This window comes from Falco cherrug, chromosome 3, assembly GCF_023634085.1.
Source record: "Falco cherrug isolate bFalChe1 chromosome 3, bFalChe1.pri, whole genome shotgun sequence".
Lineage (NCBI taxonomy): Eukaryota > Metazoa > Chordata > Aves > Falconiformes > Falconidae > Falco > Falco cherrug.
The window spans coordinates 117,932,231-117,957,235 of record NC_073699.1 but is presented as its reverse complement, the minus strand read 5'-3'; the positions used below and the strand labels follow the sequence as shown (position 1 = coordinate 117,957,235).

The 25,005-nt window shown below is 64.9% G+C and overlaps 1 protein-coding gene across 8 annotated transcripts in view; it reads right to left on the bottom strand.

Annotated features, from left to right (window-relative positions):
• The window catches only part of ADGRB2 (adhesion G protein-coupled receptor B2), a 28,587-nt gene extending 4,146 nt beyond the window's left edge, over window positions 1-24,441 (bottom strand). For 2 of the 8 annotated variants that reach the window (XR_008731584.1, XM_055706304.1), the window contains exons 1-24: window positions 24,315-24,421; window positions 16,267-17,071; window positions 12,008-12,091; window positions 10,826-10,990; window positions 9,388-9,552; window positions 8,119-8,283; window positions 7,145-7,309; window positions 6,954-7,055; window positions 6,686-6,792; window positions 6,110-6,304; window positions 5,951-6,019; window positions 5,743-5,851; window positions 5,522-5,668; window positions 4,599-4,674; window positions 4,425-4,527; window positions 4,147-4,190; window positions 2,977-3,103; window positions 2,318-2,421; window positions 1,922-2,024; window positions 1,496-1,646; window positions 1,130-1,199; window positions 944-1,010; window positions 746-831; window positions 55-153 (exon numbers count right to left, since the gene is read on the bottom strand). Coding sequence is in view for 7 of the 8 variants with exons in the window: in XM_055706304.1 (XP_055562279.1) it covers window positions 55-153; window positions 746-831; window positions 944-1,010; window positions 1,130-1,199; window positions 1,496-1,646; window positions 1,922-2,024; window positions 2,318-2,421; window positions 2,977-3,103; window positions 4,147-4,190; window positions 4,425-4,527; window positions 4,599-4,674; window positions 5,522-5,668; window positions 5,743-5,851; window positions 5,951-6,019; window positions 6,110-6,304; window positions 6,686-6,792; window positions 6,954-7,055; window positions 7,145-7,309; window positions 8,119-8,283; window positions 9,388-9,552; window positions 10,826-10,990; window positions 12,008-12,091; window positions 16,267-17,056 (3,293 nt within the window). In the remaining variant the exon portion in view is untranslated. Of the gene's footprint in view, window positions 1-54; window positions 154-745; window positions 832-943; window positions 1,011-1,129; window positions 1,200-1,495; window positions 1,647-1,921; window positions 2,025-2,317; window positions 2,422-2,976; window positions 3,104-4,146; window positions 4,191-4,424; window positions 4,528-4,598; window positions 4,675-5,521; window positions 5,669-5,742; window positions 5,852-5,950; window positions 6,020-6,109; window positions 6,305-6,685; window positions 6,793-6,953; window positions 7,056-7,144; window positions 7,310-8,118; window positions 8,284-9,387; window positions 9,553-10,825; window positions 10,991-12,007; window positions 12,092-16,266; window positions 17,072-24,314 lie in introns of all 8 variants that reach the window. The other 6 variants (XM_055706306.1, XM_055706308.1, XM_055706310.1 and 3 more) reach the window with 5 other exon arrangements.
• Between the last annotated feature and the right edge of the window lie 564 nt (window positions 24,442-25,005).

The following is a 25,005-nucleotide window of genomic DNA, read 5'->3' as shown; positions in this document are numbered from 1 at the left end:
TCCAAGGCTGTGCTCGGGGTGGGGGGGCGAGGCGGGCGCGTGGCGGGCACTAACATGGCACTGCTGGCGGTGGCGGAGGTCATGGCCGCGCTGGACACCACGCCGCACTTGGTGCATTTCAGCAGCAGGCTGCCGCAGGGCGGGGGCTTGGAGCTACATGCCCACCACCCCCCCGGTGCCCCGCGGCCAGGACCGGGCCACGCGGGGATGCAGGCGAGGGGAGCAAGGCCGTGGGAGAGCAGGATGGTGGGGATGGAGAAGGGTGGGGTGGACAGATGGATGGACAGATGGATGGACGGATGGACAGACACAGGCAAAAAGCAAATGGGAGAAGGAAAAGAGAAAGAGAAAGAGAGAGAGAGAGAGAGAGCCGGGTTAGTCGAGGGCAGCAGCAGTTGTTAATGGCGAGCAGGGGTGGCCAAGCGGCAGCGGGATGGGGCGGGCAGGGCTCAGTCCCCTCCGCTGGTGGCAGGGAGGGGGGGTCCGCAGTGTGTGGCTCCCCCTTCCCCAGGGGAAGGTGTGGGGTGACCGTCCCCACCAGCTACTGCCCTTCCAGCCGCCCCCAAGAAGGGGCTGCGGTTGCCCCGGGCTTGGCCCCTGCCGCCCACTGATGAGGTGAAGTGTGCCCCGTCCTCAGCCCGCTCCCGGAGGAGCCCCCCTGCCCCGTGCCATGCCCCGCGGTGCGGCAGGGCAGGGTGCTCCGTGCCAGCCCCAGGGACAGCCCCGTGGGGCGCAGGGCACTTACCCAGCTCGCTGCTTTTTGGACTTATCTGAAATGCCATCGCGGGACATGAGCTTGTTGAACACGATGATGCCGACCAGCATGTTCACCTTGGGCGAGAGCGGCGCCGGGGTTAGGGGCTGCGCACAGAGCCCCTCCACGAGCCGGGGCTCCAGGAGCTGCCACCACCGGGGTGGCCTTTGGGGCTTGGGGTCAGCTCACCAGCACAATGACAGCAGCAGGTCCCACGAAGGCGTAGAGCAAACCGCCCTCCAGCGAGAGCCAGCAGCTGCGGGGGACCATGGCATGTCAGGGGCTGAGGGAGAGGGGACAGCCCCTGTCCCCATCCCCTGTGGCCAGCCGGGGCGGTCCCCAGGCCCAGCCCTGTGTCCCCATGTCCCCACATACTAGCTCGCCGTCCCGTAGCCTTTAGTCCGTGTGAAGCCAACGGAGACTGCGACCACGAGGGCTGGCAACCCTGGAAAGAGGAGATAAGGCCAGGGTTGCAGGGGGGTGGCATTGCTGTCCGTCCCCCCACCCCAGCACCACCCCTCTGCCAGCCCCCATGGATGGGGACTGGGATGGAGCCTTTCTGGCAGCTCCCCATGGTCTGGCTGGTCAGAGTGCGCCACGTCAAAGGGACCAAGACACCTGGGTCTGCTTTCCTCCATCGTGCCTCAGTTTCCCCTTCTGATAACCCTGGGGGGTACCAGGGAGGGGGGTGTGGTGCCTCCCTTCCACCCCATCCCGGGACCAGCCCTGCTGGGCTCTTACCCCATCCCAAGCACAGGAAGCGTTTCCTGACCAGGCGTGTCCGGATCCGGCCGATCACCGCCAGGTAGGACTGCCAGGCCTCCGTCAGCACCCAGCAGAAGGACGAGAGGAAGAAGAAGTGGAGGAAGGCAGCCGTCATGGTGCACACACCCTGCGGGGACGTGGGCACCTCAAGGGGGGACATCGTGGCACCACCGCAGCCACACGCCCGGCACCGCCGTGGTTAAACTCCCACACCCGGGCAAGGTTTGTGTCAAAGCCACCAGCACAAAGGATTTAATCCCGAGATCGAGTTAATCCAAATCCAATCTGCTGCAGGGAGCCAGCAGGGACGAGGTGACCAGCTGGGAAAAGAGGGCTCAGACCCCACTGCAGCCCCCGTGCCCACCCGGGGACCCCGTGAGGGGGCAGGGTGGTGGCACCCACCTTGCTGAGCATGTGGGACTGGCCCACGAGGATGAGGACGTTGGAGGCCAGGATGGAGATGCAGAAGTTGAGCAGGATGATGGAGCGCTCCGACTTGATGAACCTGCGGGCAGGAGCAGCATGGGACCAGGGCGCCAGCCCGTGCAGTGTCCCTGTCCCGTGTCCCCTGCATGCTGCCGGCGGGTGGGCACTGTCCTTGGCTGGGGACAGTGCCAGGCAGCCTGGGCACCTCTCCCACCCGCCCGGCTCCCACGGGGGTCATTCTGTTCCTGCCACGTTGCATTTAATCACATTGATGCTGAGACTTTACTCGTGCCATGCCCCACTTCGCCGCCCCCTCCCCACACAGTCTCACACCTCAGGTGCCCCCCGGGTCCCCAGTTGTCCCCAGGTCACCTCCAGAAGGCCGCGTAGATCACCAGCAGGGTCAGCAGGGCCATGCAGGAGACGGCACAGCCGATCATCAGTGGCACTGATGGAGTGCCCGAGGGGTCCATGGCCTGGTGAGCAGTGGGGGGTAGCGGCTGAGCCTGCCCCCCCCTCCTCAACCCCCATCACCGCTCCCTGCCCGCCCCCTGCCCCCCACTGGGCCTCTCCACCCCCCTGGCTGGGGACCCCCGGGCGCCGGAGGGGGTCGGTGGAGGCGGTGGCACAGCCAAGGCGCCTTCCTGGGGACCCGTGCCTATCTCCATGCCGACGGGGGATGCGGGCGGAATAGCAATGGGGTGGGGGGAATGCCTGGGGCCAGGGCTGCCCCCTCCCCTCCTGGCATACAGCAATGCCCCATATCGAGCCCTACAGACTACAGCAGCCCCCTGCCCGCACGAGCCCACCCTCAGGGTGCCAGGGCCCTTCCTTTGGCTGGTGGGAGACACCCCCCTATCCGCCAGTGCCCATCCCATCCTACTAGGGTGCCTGCAGGCTATGCAGCCCCCGCCCCTCCTCATCCTCCCTCGGGACCCCCGCCTTACCCAGGCCTGCAGCCCGGGGATCCCCCCCCATCCATGACCCATGTTCCCCAGCAGGCTGGTCCCTGTCCCCATCCTGTCCCCTACCAGGTCTCTGGGCAGCTGGGAGAGGACGGCGAAGGTGGCGAGCTGGCGGCACTGGCATTTGGTGTGTGCTGGGAGGGTCTCCAGGGTTTGGCAGCTCTCCGTGTCCCAGTTTCCCAAGCCAGCATCCCTGATTAATGGGACGAAAGCGAGGGAGAGCAATTTGAAATGATCAAACGCACACACACACACACAGCCCCTCGCGCCTCTCCTGAGTTAACCCGTTGCTGGCCGCTGCCTGGGGGGAGGCAGATGGGGGAGCGCTGCCAGGGGATGGGTTAATCCCCTGAGCCCAGCGTGGGGGGTTGACGCCATCCCTGCCCCCAGCTGCCCCCGCCCGCCCTGGTGCCCATCGTGCTGGGGAGCGGTGCAACACGAAATTTAACCATCCCACCCAGGTCTGGGGGAGCACAAACCACAGAGGGAGGGGGCCAGGCCTGGGAAGAGGGGTGGCAGGGATGGAGGGGACCAAGGCAGCGCCAGGGCAGGCAGCAGCAGTCCCAGGACACCCTGGCACCTGTGGCCCCTCCAGCATGAGCCATAGCTCATGCAGCAGAGCTGTGCTACCCCAAAGGCAGACCTGCCCGGGAGCGGGTGACGCTCCCCTCCTGCCACGGGGACTCCCCCGGGAGGGAGCTGGGAGGGAGAGCCCCATGGTGACGCTGGGAGAGCAGCCACAGCTCCCAGCAAAGTGACAAAACTGGGAACTGGGTCTGTGGGACAGCTGGGGACACCGCTCCCCTGGGGGCAGGCTGAGACCTGCCACACTCATCACAGCCACACACCTCCCCATCAGCACAGGAGCTGTACTGGAACCAGTGACCCCGAGATGCAGAGCAGCCACAGGTACCAGGGCAGGGGGGACCTGGCCCTGCTGTCCCCCCACCGTGCCCTACTTTCCCTTGCTCCTGCCAGAGCAGCGGGCTCCACACTAACAAATTGCATCTGGCAGGCTGGCGGCATCCGTCCCCAGCGTCACGCAGAGGCAGATCGATCCTGTGGCAGCACGATTCACCCACAGTCAGAGGCACTCAGCCACAGCAAGGGACTGGCCCCACTCCCCGTCCCTCCTGCCAGCTCCCCAGAGACCCACTGGGGTGTTGGGACAGCCCAGCCCCATCGGCCAGCAAGGACATGGCCAGGGGTGTCCCCATTCCCCTGTCCTTCACTCACGTCCTCGAGTAGTCCCAGGTGACACACTGCGGGTGGGATGTGCCCTGCGGACAGAGGGATGGGTTAGTGCTTCACGCCCTGCCCTGCTCCCAGCCCCAGGGGACTGGGGGGTCCATGGGGACCTGCCTGGCTCCCCAGCACTGGCACATCCCCACCACGGGCATGGAGCCCAGTACTTGTGGCTACCAGCTGGGAGCTGCTGGCCCCTGCCCAGCTCTCAGAGCCTGGGACCCACACGGGACCGGGAGGTGACACGGTGACGGGATGGGGACACTCACGTTGATGATGTGGGAGAGCTCCACCAGGACAAGGGGCTCCGCGGGCTTGGTTGGCGGGCGCACTGTCACCGTCAGCACCTTGGAGGTGACGGCCAGGGGGGTCCTGCAGGGAGGGGTGCTGGCTGTCACAGGGATGGGGACATGGCGCAGGGGACAGTGGGCAGCCCCACTCACCTGGGTGGGGGCAGGATCAGCCCCAGCGTGCGGTACAGCACAGCCCCGATGACGAAGTGGGACGACTCATCTGTTTCTGCAGAGAGAGGGGAAGGGAGAGCAGTGCCATGATCCAGCGCCCGGCACCCGCGTGGGCTCAGCAAGCACATAGGCACACGTGAGAGCCCACGAGCCTGCGCCCGACACGCGTGAGGGAACATGCATCCCCTCTCCAACACAGGCACAGCACACGCTGACACATGCAGGCACGTGGGCTGGCAGGAGGCTGCCTTCACGCCCACACACGTGGACTCCCAGACGTGCATGCACACACACCTGTGCTCCCAGATGTGCACTCTTACACATGCACAGCCTCAGACATGCAAGCTCACACGTCACGTGCATACACATGCACACTCTCCAATATGCATGCTCATACGTGTGCACAAATGTGTACTGCACCGTACGTGCATGCTCCATGTGCACAGCACCAGATGTGCACTCACACATGTGCATGCTCATACACGTGTACACACATGCACACTCCCAGATGTGTATGCTCACACATGTTCACATGCAGACACACGCACACTCCCCAATATGCATACTCATACATGTGTGCAAATGTGCACTGCTCATGTGCATGCTCCACGTGCATAGCACCAGATGTGCACTCACACATGTGCACACACATGTACACACATGCATGCACGCTCCCAGATGGACATGCTGACACGTGCACAACAGAAGATGCACACTCCCATGTGCCGGCTCACACGTGCCCATACATGCGCACTCCCAGGTGTGCACGCTCACACATGTGCACTCCCATGTGCACGCTCACACATGTGCACATGCCTGCACAGCCATAGGAGCACACTCATGCCCACACGTGTGCACACATGCAGAGTGTGCTGGCTCCTGCAGCCCCAGCCCTGCCTCACCAGCCGAGGCGAGGCTGAGCACCTCCCTGGGGATGAAGAGCTTGTCCTCAGAGCTGCGGGCCCAATCCTTCATGCCCCGGCGCCCCTTCATAGGGAAGTTGATGTCACTGGAGACGGCGGAGACAGGTTCCCTCTGGATGCTGATCACTGGCAGGGCAGAACGGGTGTCACCAGCCAGCTCCCTGTGCCTGCCGAGGCTCTGCGCCCACCCCGCCGCTCACCCAGGTTGTCGGTGACAATGAGGGAGCTCTGGAAGGCCTTCAGCGCATCACCCACCAGGTGGATGAAGTCCTCCACCACCTTCATCAGGTGCACGGAGCCGGGCGAGACCTGCAAGCGAGCAACCAGCTCCGCAGCCGCTGGGACGTGTGCCCATGGTGGGGACATCCCAGCTGCCCCCACCACCCGCCCGTGTCCTGTGCCACTCACCTGCTGGGCATCCTCCCACTTATCCCGGTTCTCCGCATCCACCATGTAGCTCACCACCTGGAAGAAGCGCTGCGGGGACGGGGCTCAGCGGGGCTGGGGGCTGGGGACCAACCGCCGCCACCTCCCCAGGGGCGTGCCTCGCCGTCCCCTGCCCGCTACCTGCACGTCCTCAGAGGACGGGGTGTAGGTGGCCCTCTTGAAGGTGTCGGTGACATTGCGCAGGATCTCCACGGAGAAGAGCAGGTCCCCGCTGTAGTAGGTCTTGCGGGCCATGAGCTCCAGCAGGCTCCGCACCACCTGCGACATCCCCTCACCCGCCAGCACCCGCTGCCCCTTGGCCAGGTGCTCCCGCAGCTTGTACGGGGGGAACACCGGTGTCACTCAGACCCCAGCAGTGCTCCGTGTCCCCAGGTCCCCTGCCACGGCCAGAGCCCAGGCAGTGGTGACACTACAGAGCTCACTGCACTAGTTGGGGCAGCAGCAGGACACAGGGGTCACGCAGGGGGGGTCCTCCCCATCCCAAGAGCCACTACCCAAGGACACAAGAGCACAGCTCAGACCAGGGTCCCCTTCCCCAGCCCTGCCCAGGGAGCCCTGCCTCAGTTTCCCCATGCAGTAGGCAGCCGGTGAAGCAAGACGGCTGCTGGGTTTCCCTGCCCAGGGATGGAGCAAACCCCCTGTGCCAGGGAGGGGAGGGTTGGGGAGCGGGGGGGCCGCGCCAGAGCGTGCACCTACTGAGAGATGCAAGTATCGGTACTCGTGGGACACGCAACGGGCGAAACTGGGCACACCCCAGTAGGCGATCCCATGGGGGCTCAGCAGGCACCGGCGGCTGGCGGACCCTGTGTGGGACAATCGGGTTTGGTGCTGGCACGGGAACGCCGAGGATGGGTGATGCTGCCTAGCATCCTGATGTCACCCACTGCCCCCTGCCCTGCTCTAGAGCTTGGGGGGGGTGGGGGTGGGGTGTGGAGGTTGGGGGTGCTTGCCCTGTGCCCCTCACCCGTGGCATTGGGGGGACATTTGTTGTAGATGATGTCCCCAGCAGCTGTTTTCTTCCAGGTCATCAGCATCACGTACTCATCCTTGCACATCTCGTGGTAGGCTGGGGGGCGAAAAGGGGGGTCAGGCAGAGCCTGGATGCAGGGTGATGGGCAGTGGGGTGTGTGAGGGGGGGGAAAGTGTGCCCCATACCTGGGCACTTCTTCTCGTTGCAGGTCTTCACCTCCTCGCCGCTGCCCTCGCAGGGGTAGCCCTGCACGCCGGTGCCCTCGCACATGCGGAAGCGGCGCTGCCAGCCGGTGTCGCAGGTCTTGGAGCAGAGGCTCCAGTGGTTCCAGGGACCCCACTTGCTGTCGGCTGTGGGGATGGGAACACTGTGGGACACCTGGTTCTGCACAGCAAATGGCACCCAAGGGGACAGGACAGGGCTGGTGGGCACCATCAATGGCTGTCCCCCCCACGCCATGAATCGAAAGCCCCGTGGGGTATGAAATCCATGGATCAGTGATTTGTATCTCTTTTAGACAAGCCTGGCATCCCCGTGCAGCCACCTGGCTGCTCCCTGCTGGCAACCCAAGGGCACCCTGGGGTGCGTGGCACAGCTGCTCCCTCCCTTTGGCTGCCGTGGCGGCCATGGCACAGCAACCGGCACCCTCCGCGCCTGCAACCAACACCGGGGGGTCGAAGGACAAGACGAGGATGGGGTCGAAGGACAGGATGAGGATGGGGTGCATCCTTTGGCTTGACTATCCTGCTGCCCAGTGTCCCCCCCATCGCCAGAGCTGGCCCCAGCCCCACCACGTGCAATGCACAAGAGCTCGTACATGCTTGCACACCCAAAGCACATCGGGACCTGCAGCCACCGGGCACCAACGGGTCCCCGCAGCGTGACACGGTATGAAACCCTGGCTCCATCAGCCAAGATGTGCCTGGCGGGACCAAGCGGCACGAGCGGGGCAGCTGCTGATCCCTGGCATCACCCTTCGGCTCTTGATCCCCTTACGCCCGCGTCCGCAGCAGAGGGAGCTGCCAGCATCCTCGTGTCACCGGTGGTGACACTGCAGCGGCTTTATGGCTGATGCGCGCTGATGTGCCGTGCACCGACACGCCGTGCCAGCGGCACACGCAGCCTCCCCCCCGCTCCCCCCCAGCGCGCGGGGCCTTACTGGGACAGGTGGGGTTGGAGCACTCCCGGGCGTCGGCGTGGGCCCCCCGGCACTCGGCCCAGCCGTGGGCCGAGACGCTGCACTTGCGCGTCCGCTGCTGCGTGCCGTTGGCGCAGGTGACGGAGCAGCGGCTCCAGGCGCCCCACTCCAGCCACTGCCCTTCCACTGCGGGGACAAGCGAGAGTGGCGTCAGCCTCCACCGGCCGGCGGCCACTCGGCCGCACGGCTCCAGCTCCCCGCGACCCACGCCAGGCTCTCGGTGCAACGGGTCCAACCTACGGATGTGCCGGCTCCTCCCGCGCCGACCTCAGCAGCCAGCGCCAAATCCTGCCCTGGCTGGGGGGACTGTCACCAGGACTGGCCCCCACACCCTGAGCGGTGGCTCCTACAGCCCCGCTGCACCACAACAGCCAATGCTGCCACATGGCCATGCTCACCGGACCCTGGCATCACTCCCTGCCAAACCCAGCAGCCCTGGCACCGCTCCCCGCTGAACCTGTGAGCCCCAGCACTGCTGCATGGGCCAGGGCAGCAGGGAAAGAGCTTCTGGGAGCTTTCCTCGCTGCGGCAGCATCTCCATGGGGCTGCTGTGGCAAAGGCCATGTGCCGTGGGTGGCACACCCCTGCCGGAGCTGCTGCAGGGGCGGTGCACCCTGCGCACCCCTCAGGTCCCACGCTCCATCCTGCTCCCAGCTGGCCACTGGACTCCCCATGCCATACATCAAGTCCTCACAGGGATGCTGGCCCTGACGTGGCATCCCTGGCCATCATCGCAGAAACCCCACAGCCGCCACCACAGCCACTCCAGGCACACAAGAAGGGACAGAGATGTTGCTCCACCCATGTGCAGACAGACCCTGCAGCCGACCCCCTTCGCCACCTCCCCAGTGCCCCACAACATCCCGATGCCACACCAGTGCCATCGCCGTGCCTGCTGCAGGGGACAGTCAGCCACAGCAGATGGGCAGGGAAGGAGCCGGCTCTTCCGTGGTCCCCAGGCTGGACCCCCCTGCCCACAGTGGGGGCTCGAGCCCCCCAGCATGGCTGATGGAGCTGGCTCTCCATCTGGGTTTCCAGTGGGGACAGGAGGGTGCACCCCATGTCACAGCACCCATGTGCCCATGGGCTGTCCCAGGTCCCCATGGCAGTGCCACCCGTCCCTCACCGCACCGCAGCCCCGTGCCGGGAGCACAGCCCTGGCTCTTGGCCGGTGCTGTCTCCTGGCATTCCCAGGGGGAAGGAGGAGCAGGGGGAGAGAGAGGTACTGACCCGGGCAGCTCGCGATATTGCAGGGCTTGGCCTGCAGCTCGGGGCCCTCGCAGGCTTTCCCTCCGCGCCGCGGGGCCACGCACCGCCGCGTCCTGGTCCTGGCCCCTCGCCCGCAGGTCACCGAGCACAGGCTCCACGGGGACCACTCTTCCCACGCGCCGTGAACTGCAACACAGCACAGTGCCGTTGCCACACGCTCCCAGCCCTCGCGGGGCTCCAACCTCCTCCTCCTCCTGGCACTGAGGGGTCCTGCCCATTGCAGACCCCTCGTGCCCTGGGCTGGGGCTCATGGCAGAGCTGGGGACGGTCCCCAGCTCCCCTCTGCATCCTGCTGGCACCGTCTGCCCCGCCATCACACCTGAGCCCAAACCCCCAAGGGCCCTGAGCAGGCAGTGGTGCCACTGCTGCTCCCTGCCCTGCTCCGGGTCTTGGCACCGGCGGTGCACGTCCCCCCACACCTACACATGGCCCAGCTCGCCCCAACCCCATGTCGACACACTGGCACGGCTGCCCCTCGCACGCATCGCGCCCACGGGAGCTCAGCCCACTGGGAAGGGAGCAGGGACCTGTGCAGCACACAAGCATCCTAAAGGATGCTCCTCCGTGAGCTTCGATGTCCCTGCAGTGCCAGGACAGGGCTGTGCTCCCTGGTACGGAGGGGAGCGGGCACCTGTGTGGTTTTGAGGTGCAAAACCTCTGAAACATCGCAAGCTTAGACAGGGCAACCAGCTGCCACTGCAGCACACCGAGGCCCCTCTGACCCCCAGTGTCCCACACAAGACACATGGACACCACCATGACAAAGGAGCCAGCACGTGGCCCAGCGAGACGCCCGGCATCCTGCCTGCCCGCAACCTGCCTCAATGCACTGAGCAGCTCGGCCCCCTCCTGTCCCCCACGAGCGGGGACCCCCACCACGCCAGGTCCCCAAGTCCCCCGGTGCAGGCTCCAGCGCCTGCCTCTCTCCCAGCACAAAGCCTCGGAGGCACCATGGGGAAGCCCTGAGTTTGCCAGGAGGGAGGATGGAGAGGTGCCACCGCCCCAGCTGCTCCCAAAGCAAAACCCCCGGCAGAGCAGGGGTGGTGGGGCGCAGGGCACCCCTTCCAGACGCCTCCCCCCACTTGCTGCTTCCCCACGTGGCTTCCCAAGAGCTAGTCCAACCAGGAAGGCAAGATGATGTGGGGATGCCAAGGGGGCTTGGAGCAGCCCAGCGCAGGATGCGCAATACCTGCTTCCATGACAGCAGCCGCCACGCAGAGCCACTTTCCTCATCCATCCCCCCAGAATACCCCACCTGTGAGAGACCCCTCAGCAACAGGTCTCCACTCCCCTCAGCCGCTCGCTTGCTCAGCCCTTTGCGCACCCACCAGAGCCCAGCCAGCGGCGGGCACCCCGAGCCAGCAGTGAAACCCCCCCGGTGTCCCCGCATTCCCCATACCTGGGCAGGTGGCCGTGTTATTGCAGGTCCGTGTCTCCCGGAGCAGCCCGCTGCACAGCGTCCCGTAGGGCGAGGAGACGCAGGAGCGTGTCCGCACCTGGGAGCCCTGCCCGCATGTCAGGGAACAGACGCTCCACTGGGACCACTCCTCCGCCGCCGGGTCCCCTGTGGGAAACACGGAGCCTGAGAGCCAGCGACTTCCCTGAGGGGGCCAGGAAGGTCCCATGGAGCACCCACAGGGGATGGGAAAGTGCCCGGGCAGCACCTGGAATGAGGACAAGGTGCTTGGGCAACAGGGGTGACACGGAGGATGTAAGCAGGGCGAAGGAGCCCATGCTGCCCTCCAGACCTAGCACCGGCTGCACCTAGAGAAGGGGTCGGGGCACAGGATCGTGCCCAGCACGAGGGACAGCGTCCAGCTGGGCAGCGCAGGCAGCGCAAGCAGCCCGGCACAGCTCCTTCTCCCCACCCAGGCACAGCACTGACATTTACAACAGCCCTGCTCTTATTAAGCTTGATGATGTCTCTGAAGCTATTGGACAGGCCAGAAGAAAAGGCCATCAGTTTAAATTAAAAAGGAATATACGGAGGAGGGCTCCGAAGGGGACGATTTGTCCTGGAGACAGGCAGGATGCAGGCTCGGGAGTAGGGCTCCCATGGAGGTGACAATGCCCCGTGGCTGCTCCGCATCACACGGGGATGCCGAGGCTGGACCTGGTCACCACTGGGGTCACCCCCTGCTCTGCCCAGCAGCTCCCAGGGGGGCAGGACCTCCGCGAGTACGCGAACATGGTCAGGAGGAGATCTGCATGCCAGGCACACGGAGCGGAGCTCCTCTCCTGGCGCCAGGGCCCATCCATCTCCCGCTCGCCTCCGAGCCCTCCAACCATAAATCAGGGGGGGCTGCGGAGGGGGGAGCAGTATGCTCAAATTACCCAGATGGATTTGCCAAATAAATACATTTGAACAAAACAATTAATGGATTTTGTTGGGGTTGTGGGTTTTTTTGCTTTACAACCCTCAGAGGAAGGTGTAAAGGAAAAATATATAAATGGAGCAAATTAAGTCAGTTGGTGGGCAGGAAGCAAAAGGAGTCACTCCCTCTCCATCACCGCTGCCTGGTACCCAAGCCAGTGACACCAGTGTCCTGTGCCTGTGCCCCTGCTGGGGCAGCACTGGTACCTGTCTGGGCCATGTAGACACCCGGTTCGTCTGCTGACCGTGGCCACTGGGTCTTCACCTTCTGGTTCTCCTCGACTGCATTGCCTAGAAGAGAGAAGTGCTCCTGTGAGAGCAGGCAGGGGGCGGGGACAGGGACAGGGATGGAGACGGGCCACCATGGGACATTGCAGGGGGATACAGGGATGCCTGGCCCCACATGGCATCCCCAAGGGCAAGAGCTGGTTGAGCATTGCTGGGCACACTCACGGATCCCCAAAAATGTGTCACAGCTCCCCCAGACATATCATCCCACATCACTGGGGCTGCAGCTGGAGCATGGCCTAGGGTGCTGTGTCCCCGGTGCAGCCAGGGTGCCTGTGCCCCCACCACGCTGGGCAGAGGTGCTCTCCAGTCCCCACTTAACAGCTTGCTGCAGTGAGGTGGCACAAATTTATGGCTCAGCTCACCAAAAATAACAAGTGATCCATCAAGAGCGCTTGGCGTGAAATTAACTGGCATGTGGAGGGCTCGGCGGGAGGTGCGGCGGCAGGCGCAGGGGAGGATGACTTCCCCGGCCTCCCCCACACCCCCCAGGCCATCCCGCTGTCCTGCAGCAGGATCCCTTGTCCCCACACCTGGGTGCAAGATGCTGGTGAGTTCCTGTGGACTCACCCTGGGCACAGCATGGCAGCACCGGGGCTGCTGCTGCCCGCAGATGCTGTGACTTCCCTGGGCACCACTGATGCCACGCCGGGCACGTGGCCCCCAAAAGTGCCATGGGCACCCTGCTGCTGTGACAGCCAGGAGAACAGCCAGGGGTGGCACCACCACCTCACCGAGCTGCGCCGGCATTGCCAGCCAAGCACAGTGATGTCCCCAAGGGACAGCGGGAAGGTGACATAGGGACACCTGGCACTGCAGGGCCAGCTCCCAGCCATGCTTTGGGCACGCTGCAGCTCCCATATCAACACAGAGGTGATATACGAGCCCAGGGCCGGGAGCGCTGCCTGCACTGACACTTATTAGTGCTGTAAACCAGACCCAAATTTACTGACTTTTGCCTTCAACCCAGCGTAACCCCTGCCCGGACCCATCCCCTGCGCGGGCTCCTGGCCGTCACTGCCGGTGCAGCCCAGCACCCTTGGCTCCTCTCTCCGTGCATCCCGCCCCATGGCATTGGTGGGGTGCAGGGGGGCCAAGGGGCTGCTCTGAGGGGGTCTGTCTGGCTGCAGGGCTGAGCTCCCACAGGGCTGCCCGCCCCCGCGAGCGGCACGGCAGAATTACGCGCATCACGGCAAGTGCCCGGGGAAAACCATAAATCCTGAGGATATACGAGGGCTCTCTCCCCGGCTGTGTTCGACAGAGACACCAAATTCAATTTTCTTCGGAGAGCACTAAATCCCCGGCCACCACTGCGGGGCAGCTGGGGCCGTCCCCGGCACCTGCACCCGGTCCTGCCGTGGGGGTCCCCCCTCCCCGAGCCCTGCATTGTGGCTGCTGGGCTGCAAGGGCAGAGGTGATTTTCTGGGGACCTCAGCAAGTCCTCCAAGGCTGGTTGTGACCCTGCAAGCTGACAGATGTGGCCCCCTCCCAGCATCACCTCCCGGCATCACCTCCTGGGGCGGGGGGAGGGGAGGGGGCTGGTTTCCAAAGGATGATGGGTTTGGAGCAAGGGGAAACACAGCCCAGAGCAACCCCCAGAGCTGAAACAGCTCAGCCTCTGCACTGCAGGCTCTGTGGGGGTGTCCCCTCTCCACAGACCCCCCCCCCACCGCATGGCTATAACGTGCCTACCATCACCCCACAAAAGTTTCAACCCCATCCCCACACCCACCCGCACTTCCACCCACGCAGACCCAGCGCTGCGTTGCCCTGGGGCTGCATCCCCCTGGTCCCAACCACATCCCTATGGGAAAGCCATGCCACGGAGGGGATGGGGACCCCTGGGGTCACCGCTGCGGCTGGGCCCGGGGGGCGGCTGGGTGGGCGCCAGCCCCCGCATCGCTGCGCGGCTGCGGCGCTCGGCGGAGGAGGGTGAGATCAGTGCTGGGCGCCCGCCAAAGCTCAGCTCACAGGCGCCATTCAGCCCCCCGGCCCTGCCTGCCACCGCCACCCTGAAAGGCAGCCATTCTCCATTCCGTGGGGTGCTGGGGGGAGGCCAGGTGGGAGCCCAGGACCCCCCCTCGATGCCATGAAGGGCGCTCTGTGCTCCAGCCCCGCAGCCCCAGGGTTCAGCCACGAGTGCCCAGGGGGGGGACCGGGGTGCGGGGGCTGCACCGGTTGGCAGCAGCGTGACACACGGTGCGGCCGAGGCAGCGCATTACCCTTGTGGCTCTGGCACCGCAATAACGTCGTACCTCCAGGCACCTCCAGGTTTTAATTGAATGTCAAATGTAATTTGGGGAAGGAGCGGGAGTTTGCGCTCTCGCCATTGCAGCTGGTCTGTGTGCCAGTCCACGGAGAGGTGGCAAGCGGCTCAACGCCCGAGTGTGCCAGCTCTGCAGGGACCTCCATCTCCAGCACCCAGCTCAGCATCCTCTCTTTGAGCCATGCTTGGCATTACTAAACCCCACCAAACCAGCCATGAGGAGATGCAGAATCCCCTCCAGAAGTGAGGGGATGGGGTATCCTGCAGCCCTGCTCCGTGCCGGCAGCCCGCAGCACCCACTGCTCCCCAGGCAGCCCTGGGACACAGCGGGTGTCAGGGCCCTGGGCAAAGGGTCAGCCAGGCTGACCTTGGGGATGGCACCTGAACCTGGCACTGAGCTCTTAATTGTCCATGCAGAGTTGCATTTAGAGAGGAAAAAAATAGGAAGGAAAAAAACCAACCAACCAAAATCAGCTCAAGCAACTCCCCGTGGGATGAGGCGATTTGTAACCCTGCAGCTGTAACAGGCCAGGGATTTAAGCAGGGGATCTGCCCGTAATGACATTTAGCTCCTGAAATAAATGCTAAAGCCCAATGAAATTGTATATATACCCACAGCCCATCACCACCACCTAATCTGCTGGATAAAGGCCCCACGCAGCTAAGTTTGGGAATGCTCCTCCCCGTGCATGACCCAGAGCTGGCGCAGGGGGAACATCTGGCCAGATGTGGCCCAGAACCCCTGCATCACCTCGGTGGGCTGGGCAGAGGTGCCCCACAGGTGAAGGGAGTGCTTGGGCAAGGCAGGTCCCTGCCATGGGCAGCCCAACCCTGGCGCCCAGGGCGCGGGTAAGCACGGCTGCTTTATCTTCACTCGAGGTTTCTGCAATTCCGTAACGAGCAAATGGCTTCATTCCGCCTGGTTAATAGCCCGGCCACGCCGTGCCACCATGCCATGACATCCTGCCTGGAATAACAAGCGCCTGGGCTGCAGCAGTCAAGGGTAATTTGCCACGGGAAAGGGTCATTTTACCTGCAAATTGTTTTCCACATCTCCACCAATGCAGAGTGATAGGGCTGCCGCTCCGGGCACACCGGCAGGTGAGCAGCAGCCCTGTGCCAGGGAGGCCGTGACCGAGGCCCCGCGGCTGTGCAGGCTGTGCCAGAGCAGCCATGGCAAACAGCGGAGCCGGCGTGGCGCTGAGCAGCACTGACAGGGTCAGCCAGGCCACGGCAAGGGCAGAGCAAGCTGCAGCTCCACTGAGCCTGGCCGTCGCTTGGACGAGGTGTGCTGGACCCAGGAGCATGCACAGGATTTGCACTTTGCAAGGCCTCCCTGCTCTGCACAGCACGCAGTTTGCACCCCTCCTGCCCCAGAGAGCATGCACAGGCAGGATTCATGCATTGCATGGCTTCCCTGCTCTGTGCACAGCACCAGATTTGCACCCCTCCTACCCCAGAAAGCGTGCATAAGCAGGATTCATCTATTGCACAGCTTCCTTGTTCAGTGCACAGCACCCAGTTTACATCCCTCCTGCCCCAGAGAGCATGCACAGACAGGATTCATCCATTGCAAGGCTTCCCCAGTCTGTACACAGCACCCAATTTGCACCCCTCCTACCCCAGAAAGTGTGCTCATGCAGGATTCATCTATTGCACAGCTTCCTTGTTCAGTGCACAGCACCCAGTTTACACCCCTCCTGTCCCAGAGAGTGTGCATGGGCAGGATTCATCCATTGCATGGCTTCCCCGCTCTGTGCACAGCACCAGATTTGCACCCCTCCTGCCCCAGAGAGCGTGCACAGGCAGGATCCATCCATTGCACAGCCTCCCTGCTCGGTGCCCAGCACTGCTAAGAAGCACGCATGCAGCAGGGGGTCCATCCCCGGGGCTCCCCCCACACCCCACTCACCGTGTGGGACCTCGGGCAGGTCGAAATCATTGGCATTCGCAGAATGCAGGTCAGTGGGGCAGCAGTCACCGGCGGTGGGCGGTGGGGCAGGCGTGCGGGTGGCGTGCCGCGTGCCGTTGCGCCGCGGTGCCGGTGGGCTCTCCGCCTGGCAGCTGCAGCCGGCGTGGGTGAAGCCGCAGCGGCGAGCGCCAGGAGCCTGCAGACACTCCTCCAGCCAGCGGCAGAGCACGCTGCAGGTGAACTGGCTGGAGTTGTTGTTGTTGATGAGCAGCACCTCCACGAAACGGAATTCCAGGGCTTGGGGGGCCAGGAGGCGGGGGGCTGCCTCGGGCTCGGCCGCCAGGCACAGTTGCACAAAGTTCTTGTCGAAATGGAGGAAGGTGAAGGGCCCTGCGTCCTCGCACAGCTCCAGCTCAGCTTCCTCCTCTTCCTCCTCCTCCTCCTCCTCCGGCCGCTGGTGAGCGGGCGGGGGGCTGGCGGCCTCGCCGCGGGGGTCGCAGGTGTAGTTGGCCAGGTAGTGGTCAAGTGGCAGCACCATGGGCGAGAAGTGGGTGCAGACCTGCTCCTCCCGGTTGAAGCGGAGGTAGAGCGAGTACTTGGTGGGGTCAGGGTTCTCCAGGGTCCAGGAGCAGCCGGAGGAGATGGTGGGGAAGAGGTCCTTGAGGGAGAAGGAGCCGTAGAGGACGCCGGAGGCCAGAGCGGAGCAGGCACTGGGAGCCGGGTCAAAGCCCCGTGTGAGCCACAGGAGAGAAGATATCACAGCCAGTAAGAGGGGACCAGCAGCGGTCATCCTATGGCATTTGCCCTGGGGGAGAGGCAGACACAGACAGACAGGATAGACAGACAGACAGATGCTTAGCAGCAGGCAAGTCACTGCGGGCTCCCCGCTGTGCCAGGGGAGTCAAAACCCTGCACCAAGCCCCAGCCGCTGCAGGAGCAGCATCCCAGCTGGTCCACATCGCCAGCTGTCACCCTGCAAGCAGGGGACAGCCATTGGAGACCCCTGCCTGGTTCCCTGTGCTCTGCCAAGGCAGCCCCTGGGCTGGGGACCATGCAGCACAGACCGGGGACTCTACTCCAAAACCATCAGAGCAGAGATGCAGCTCCCACTCCGCAGCCAGCAGACACCCACCGCGGGGACCCCCCCTGCCCTCGGCTCACCCACCGCAGCCAGCCAAGCACAACCTGGGCAAGGAGTCACCAAACAGCTTCTGCCCAGATGGGGCTATAAAAAGCCTCATAGCTATTGCTGGTGCCCCAGAGCACTGTGGGGAAAGGCCAGCTGCTCAGCAGAGGAGCCCAGGGTGATGTGCTGGGGTGCACAGGCACCCCTGTGCTGGGGTGCACAGGCACCCCAACAGGGATACCCAACAGCTCTCCCCCTGACCTGCCAGGAAAGCCCAGCACGGGGCAAGCAATCGTTAAAGTACATATTTCTTGGACAACAGGCTGGGTATACAGCAGCATCGCCATGGATAGCTTTTTAATAACTCATTAATAAAATAATGCACGTGGTGGCCTTATTAAGTGGGACCGGAGCGTGGCTCTACAGAGGCCAAGGCCACCGCGCACGTGTCGGCACCGCTGTGCCAGGCCAGCCTGCACCCAGGGCAGCGGCAGTGAGGGGACAGCCCTGGGGACAGCAGGGGATGGTCAGGAGGTGGCCACAAGTGACAGGTGCTGTTCCAGAGGCTGATTTCCAAAACCACCAAGGTCCCTGCTCCCCTCCATCCCAGCCATGCGTGGGGGATGCCGAGCACTCAGCGTGACACAGGGATGCTTTTCTCCACCCCCAAACAACATCTCCTGCTCCCAGATCATCCCTGGCGGAGGCCCCGGTACCAGGGCATCCCCCTGCTCATCAGGGAGGGAGCCTGAGCCTCGGCCGAGCATGTGCCGAAGCCATAATGGGCACATTAAAGAGCTAAAAATAACCCAGCTCTCATGCAACAGGCTGGCACTGGCTCCTGCCGCCCCGGCAGTGACGGGGCTCGGTGCCGGCAGCCGGTGTCTGTCAGTGGCACGCAGGCATGGGGAGAAAGGGGCTGGGATGGAGCCAGTGGGAGCAGCCAGGTCTGGGGCCGGATCTGGGCAGGACCCCCCAGTGTAAGCAGAGAGATCTAGGTCAAAAGAAACCCCCACTTTCTGCAGCCACTTCCACCCTTGGGAGACCCCTGGGAATTCAACAGGAGACCCCCCACCTGTGGCAGCAGCAATGGGGAGCCAAGGGGCAGCCAGAGCAGGGAGCCCCATGAGCATCCCCCACTGATGCTCCTCAAGCGCCCAGCAAGGTCCTGAGGTCTCCCGGAGAGTCCAAGCCCTCCATTGCTCCGGGAGAACCGGGGATGGGGGGAGGAGGAGGAGGAGGAGGAGGTCAGGCAGGGACACGCTGCTGCTCTGCAGCGAGCTCCTGGGGCTCCCGCAGCCTGGCAGGGACACAAGATGGTGCTTGCTTCCCTCACCTGGGAGCAGCGAGGAGGGATGCTCGGCACTGCCATCCACCCATCCCTCCTGCCCGGCTCCTGCCAATGCCCAGCCTGCCTGCACGGCTGAGGCAAACCGGCTGCTGGAAAGCTCGGTGGGGACGGGCACGGCCAGGCAGCCCACTACCACACCTCCCTGGGCTCCTCGCCTTTTAAACACGGCACCCTGCAAGACCCAGGTGCTCTGGACCGTGGGGAGCCTCCCCCGAGCCCCAAAACCTGCCAGGGCTGCGGCTGCCAGGGAGCCCAGCACCATGCTGTAGCTGCTACTGAAGACCGGGGCTCGTTAAGAGCAGATCAAATCTGATACAGCTCGTTCAGCACCAGCCTCGCTCCCCGCAGCGCTTGCTGTTGCTGCTGCAGTGAAGATATTTCATTGAGCTGCAAGCTGGGCCCAAGAAAACATTTAACATCTGGGGCACCGAGTCACCCAGTGGGAGCTACCGAGCAGCTCGAGGAGGGGCCACTGTCACAGCCTACCTGGCACCGCGGGGAGGACCTCACAGCCTGCAGCATCACTGCCCGTGTGCTCCGGCAAGGGGGAGCCCAGCCTTGCCGGGGCACCAGGGCATGGCCCCGCTGTCATCGCCCCCCCCACCTCCAAAAGGGCTTCGGTCCATGCAGGAGAAACCACCCACCGTCGGTGACTGCATGGTGGCACCGCTGGCGAAGCCGGCTGATGGGGGATGCCTGCTGCCCCCTGGGACCCACCGCACCCAACCACCCCGCTGGGCTGCTGCAGGAGCGGGTGCTGCTCCCCCGGGAAGGGGATGGCACCCGGAGCATGGCTGGCACAGGCTGGCATGCTCACCCACCGCAGGCACCCGCTCCAGCCCCTTCCATTTGCCTTTTGTTCCCTGCCCGGACACAGGGAAGAGGGTGGGTTTTTAATTAAAGCTTTTAAAGAGCCATCACAGAGCCGGGAAGCAACCATGCGGAAGCGACATCCCAGGCTCCCCATCCTCGGCAGTCAGAGCACGGTCCCTCTCCATCGCTGTCATCACATCCCTCCCGGCTCCGGTAACCGGCAGGATCCAACAAGGGCTCGTCTCTCCCTCACCAGCAGCCGCGGCACAACGGGAGGAGACAACACTCCACGCCAGCCCTGCTCACACCGCACAAACAGGTTGTTTCCCTGAAGATGCTCCCCCCGAATGGAGATTTCAGCAGGGATGCAGTCCAGCTCCATCCTCCCGGCACAGCGGGGGCCAGCTCCCGACTACCGCGCTTCTGCTCGGCCGCGGCCACCCCTCTCCGACCAGGCAAAGCCAGAAACAACCAACCAGCCCCCAAAGTGATAAACAGGCGGCACTAAACCCTGCTGGCATTAATAATCTGAGAAACGATTAATAGCAAAGTAAAGGAGATTTGGGTTTTGAGAGACACGCTTTTTAACCCAACAGTCTTCTTTTAATAGGGTGTAAAAAATACGCGATCCGTGAGAATTCTTAACACAAGGATGGCTTGGAAAAAGGGCAGCAGGGTAAGGAAGGGCCAGGCAGCCCAGGGTGTTGAACCATGGTGGGAACAGCCTTGGTCCATGCCAAAAGGCGACGGTATCTAGGGAGGAGCAGGCTAGCCGACAGCACGGCCATGTGGCCACAAAACAGGCTCCATCCCACGGGAGTATATCCCTGCCTGCCCAGAGGTGATGCCAACAAAGTGCCCTAACGAGCTCTTCCCGCCAGGAACGTCTGCAACCCTCCGATTTCCAGGATCTTCGCTAGCAGTTCAAAGGCATCGGGGACCTTCAAAGCACCACCTCCACGCTTAGCCCTTGCCACCCTGCGCCCATCCTCCCGGCGCGAGGGACCCCCAGCACCAAGCCCCTGCCCGGCCCTCGACAGCGCTGACACAGCCTCGCTCTGCCAACTAATTAACGCTCTGAGCATCACCGGGTGAAGGTGCCAGAGAAAATCCACCGACATCACCACCTCCAGCCCTTGCCCCCCCGAAAACGTGGCTTCCTGCAAAGTGTGTGCGTGCACACATGTCTGCATGCATGGGCTCCCGTGCCCGCCCGGGCGCTCAGCGGGGAGAGGGGTATCCATGCTGCTCCCACCTACCACGGCACAATCCCCCTGGCACCTGGGACCATATTTCCCCCCCATTCCACGCTCCCACGTCTTGCCCTTCCCCACACACTCCCCCTCTCCCTCTGGCTTCCCCGGCGCGCTGCCACCACCTTTCCTGAAGCAGGCAGGCTGGCAGCAGCGCCGAGCTGTAATTAATGGTGCCGCTTTGCCAATCACTGGCTCAGCCTCGCTAGCACTGGCAAGCAAAGGCCTTTTTATTTATTTTACTTAACTGCTGTTGGTAAAACTCCACTCCAAAAGCAAGGCCAAGAGACAGCACACTGAAATCTCCACCGGGATTAGGGATTACACTCTGCCAGGGAACAGTGTGTGCTGCCTCTCCTTCCACGGCTGTGGGGGTCCCTGGAGGCAAGCCCCCCCGCCCCCGCAGCAGGCCACCCGCAGGGGCTGCAGCAGCCACAGCTGCTCCTGCCACTCTCCCATGGCCTCTTCCGAGTAGTTTCCATGTCGCTGGGATGCAGCTCCCTCTTCTCCATCAGCTCCATCCTGCAAAGGGATGGGGCAGGGGGGCTGAGAGCCCCAGGAGGGCTCCAACGCAGGGTCCAAGTCACAGGGGTGGCAGCAGGAGGATGGCAGCCCGGATGGGTGCTCATGCCGGAGGGGGATTTTTCCTTGTCACACACCATTCTCAGCCAGACCCAGATCTGCCAGGAGCCTCCAAGGTGCCCCGAGGAGAAGGGCCCTGGCTTCATCCTGCTCTTGGAGGACATCAAGAACGAACAGACGGGACGAGAGCGGGGGGGCATGCGATGGCCCTCACGAGCACCAAGGAGCTACAGAACCTCTGACGTTTGGCAACTGAGCTGGGTGGCCCAGAGCCAGCCCCGTCCCCATTACAGGATGGCTCCGTGGTAGAAAATGAGTTTGCAGGGCCTCGGTCCAAATTCCTGTGGAGAAGTGTCAAAGCATCACAGCAGCCCAGCCCCAAGGGCTGTGTCGAGCTGGACCAGGGCTAGCAGCTCATCCCATGGTTCACGCATCCATCCAGCTGAGCATCATCTTCCTCCGAGCACGGGGACGTGAGGAGCCTGTCCTGTAGCCCCCACCCAGCCTGGAGAGCACCCAGCCCAGGACATGGGGAGTTGGTACCGATGGGAACAGCCCGAGTGAAGGAAGACTCATCTATTCCCACTGCTCTGCGCAGGAGGTTGGTGCCGTGGCAGGGCTCTCCACAGCCTGAGCTCAGCACCTCCGGCCCAACGCCCGGCACTGGCACGGCAGAGGTGTCACACCGGGCAGGAGAGCTGCGCTGCCAGAGATCCTTAGAGGCGTCGAGAAGAGCCGGAGGCAGCCGGGAAGAGCAGACAGTGTGTCCCAGCCAGCGCTGGAGCACCTCTGCCACGTGGCTGCCGGTCAGGGAGCAAGCTGACCGCAGTGCCGGCTCCGTATCCATTTTCTCTCCAGCACAGATCAAATTTGTAGGATCCCAGCTTCTTGCAAACTCCCTGGATCAAAGCAGGGTCTGCTGACAAGGCTTGACAAGCAACTGGGCAGGCCTCGAAGAGAAGCCGCTGCCAGGCACCAGGCTCCGGGCTCCGGCACAGACGGGCTGGCACTGCCCTATGGCCAATTCCAGCATCCGCCGCCGTCTGTGCCACTGGTAATGAATGCCGCTGGGAATCGGGGCGCCGAGCCTCCCCGATGAGGGTGGCCGGACAGCAGCCAGGTGATGGTGACGGTGATGACAGCCGCGCCACCCCGCTCCTCCCCACAGGCGCCCGATGCGAGACGGCTCCCTCCCCATGAGCCCCCCCTCAGCTCAGCTGCCACCACCTTTGGGGGGGGAAGAGGTCAGTGCCAAATAACCGCCCCGCTGGCAGCATTCCCACAGCGGCACGACTCAGCACCAGCCCCACGCACGCCATCCAAACCATCGGCAGCACCCGGCCAAGAAACTCCAACCAGAGGCTCTGCCATGACCCAGCCCGGCCACCCCAGGGCCACCTCCCCCACGTCACCGGCAGCCCTGGCTGCCAGGCGCCATCCAGCACAGGCAGCAGTGACATGACCTAGAAAAGCAAAGGGTTGTTCACACGCTGCACTGCCACGGGCCCCCAGCGCCAACCGTGCAGGCGCGGTGCACGCGCACCCCCCACCTCGGCTGGGGCTGCGGAAAAATCTCCCCGTGCTTCAACAAGTGACCTGCGTGGGCACACGTGGCATCGCTCCTGCCACGAACCCCAGGGCTCGCAGGTCCCTCGGGAAGGGAAGCAGCTCCCCCGCACCCCCCAGATTTGGCTGCCACCTGCACGCCCCACATGCCCGCGCCGGCACACGCTGGGCGCCCACGTGTGCCCTCGCCACACGCCCACAGTCCCCGGGTACCGCTCGCCCCCATGGCACGGCCGCGGCACAGAGGGTCCCCGCAGCCCCTCCACGCTGGCACCGAACAAAGCCCCACGCAGGGGAGAGCTGCGAAACCCCCCTCCTGCTGCCGGGGCTCCGCCAACACGCCTGCCCACGCACCCCGGTGCGTGCCGGTTCCCCACAGCCCCGGCTAGGGGTGACGGTGTGGGGCCACCAGCCCCGGTGTGGGGAGACTGACCCACCGAGCACCCACGCGTGCCGGGCTGGCAGCACACGCGTGCCCACGCTAGGGCTGGCAGAGATGCCACCCGTGGCCTTTGCCGTATGACACACCACAGCACCGCCATGCCATACCTGTGCCCAAGCAACACACATGTGCCCACCGACATGCGTGCAGCACCTCCGCGTGGGGCTGCCGGAGCCCTGGCACTGCTTGCGGGGAGGGACCGGTAACCCCGGAGGGAGACTGGTAGCTTTGGGGGGGGGCGGGGGAGTCGCCCCGGAGGGGGACCAGTAGCTCGTGGGGGGGCCGGTAGCACTGGAGGGAGACCGGTAGCTCGGGTGGGGGGTCCGGTAGCCCCGAAGGAGGACTGGTAGCCCTGGAGGAGGCCGGTAGCCATGGAGGGAGACTGGTAGCCCCGGGGGTGTCCGTAGCCGTGGAGCGAGACTGGTAGCCCCCGGGGGTTGGCGGTAGCCCCGGAGGAGGACCGGCAGCCCCGGGCATGCCGCCGCTAGCCGGTGCCAAGCCCGCCCCGCCGCCGCCGCCGCAGCCCCGCGCAACTTCCAGGCAGGGCCCGGGGATGCCACTGCCCGCACCGGGCACCGGGCACGGGGCACCGCCGGTACGGCGACGTGGCTGCAGCTCCCCGCCCGCCGAGGCAGGAAAGTTGGCCGGGGCCGGAGAGGCAGCGGGGAAGACGGGGGGGGGGGGGGGGGGGGGGCGGGGGGGGCCGCACGGCGGATCCGGGGCTCTGGCAACCGGCAGCACCGGCCGCCGCATCCCGCATCCCCGGCGAGCTGCCGCCCCCGCTGCGCCGCGGCGGGAGGCGGGGGGGGAGCGCACCGCACCTCGGTGCACCGGCAAGGCAGAGGCAGAAGGGAGGGGGGGGTGCCGGTGCACCGGGGAGGGGTCCCCGCTCCCCCCCCCCGCCGCCGCCCTTACCTGCGCTCCGTCAGCAGCGCGTGTAGCCCCGGCGCGGCGCGGCGTGCAGCGGGCTGGCCATCCCCGAGCGGCGGCAGCGGCGGCGGCAGCCGGTGCCCGGGCGCGCCCGGGGGAGCGCGGCGGCGCGCGGGGCCGGGAGCGGGCGCGCGGCGCGCGGGGCCCCGGTGGCGGCGGCGGCGGCGGCGGGGGGCGGGGGCGGCGGCGGCGCGCGCCGCTCGGGCACTTGCTGCATGCGCCGGGCGCGGGGCGGTGTGACAGCACCGGGCATGGCGGGGAGCCTGCGCGGCGGCGGGGCCGCCTTACGGACACCGGGGGCGGCGGGGGGGGGGGAGGGGGCACGGGGGGAGGGGGTTGTGAGCACCCCCTCCCCGGCTGCCGGTACCGTGCCGCTCGCTTCAGAGAACGGGGTGGGGGGGAAGGTGACCCCCGGGATGCTGCAACGCTGGGGGAGCGGTGGGGGGGGTGTGCAGGCGGCACGGGGGGGGGCCGTGCATGCACGGGGGTGGCTGTGGTGTGCACACGCACACGGGTGTTGTGCTGCTGCGGGGGGGGGGGGAGCGGTGCGTGCAGGCCTCATGTGTGTGCAGGCATATGCCCGCACACACATGAAATGGTTCATGCCCGCGTGCTGTGCCCGCGTGTGCGTGGCTGGGTTGCGCGTGCATGCACGCAATCAGTCGGTTCGTGCTTG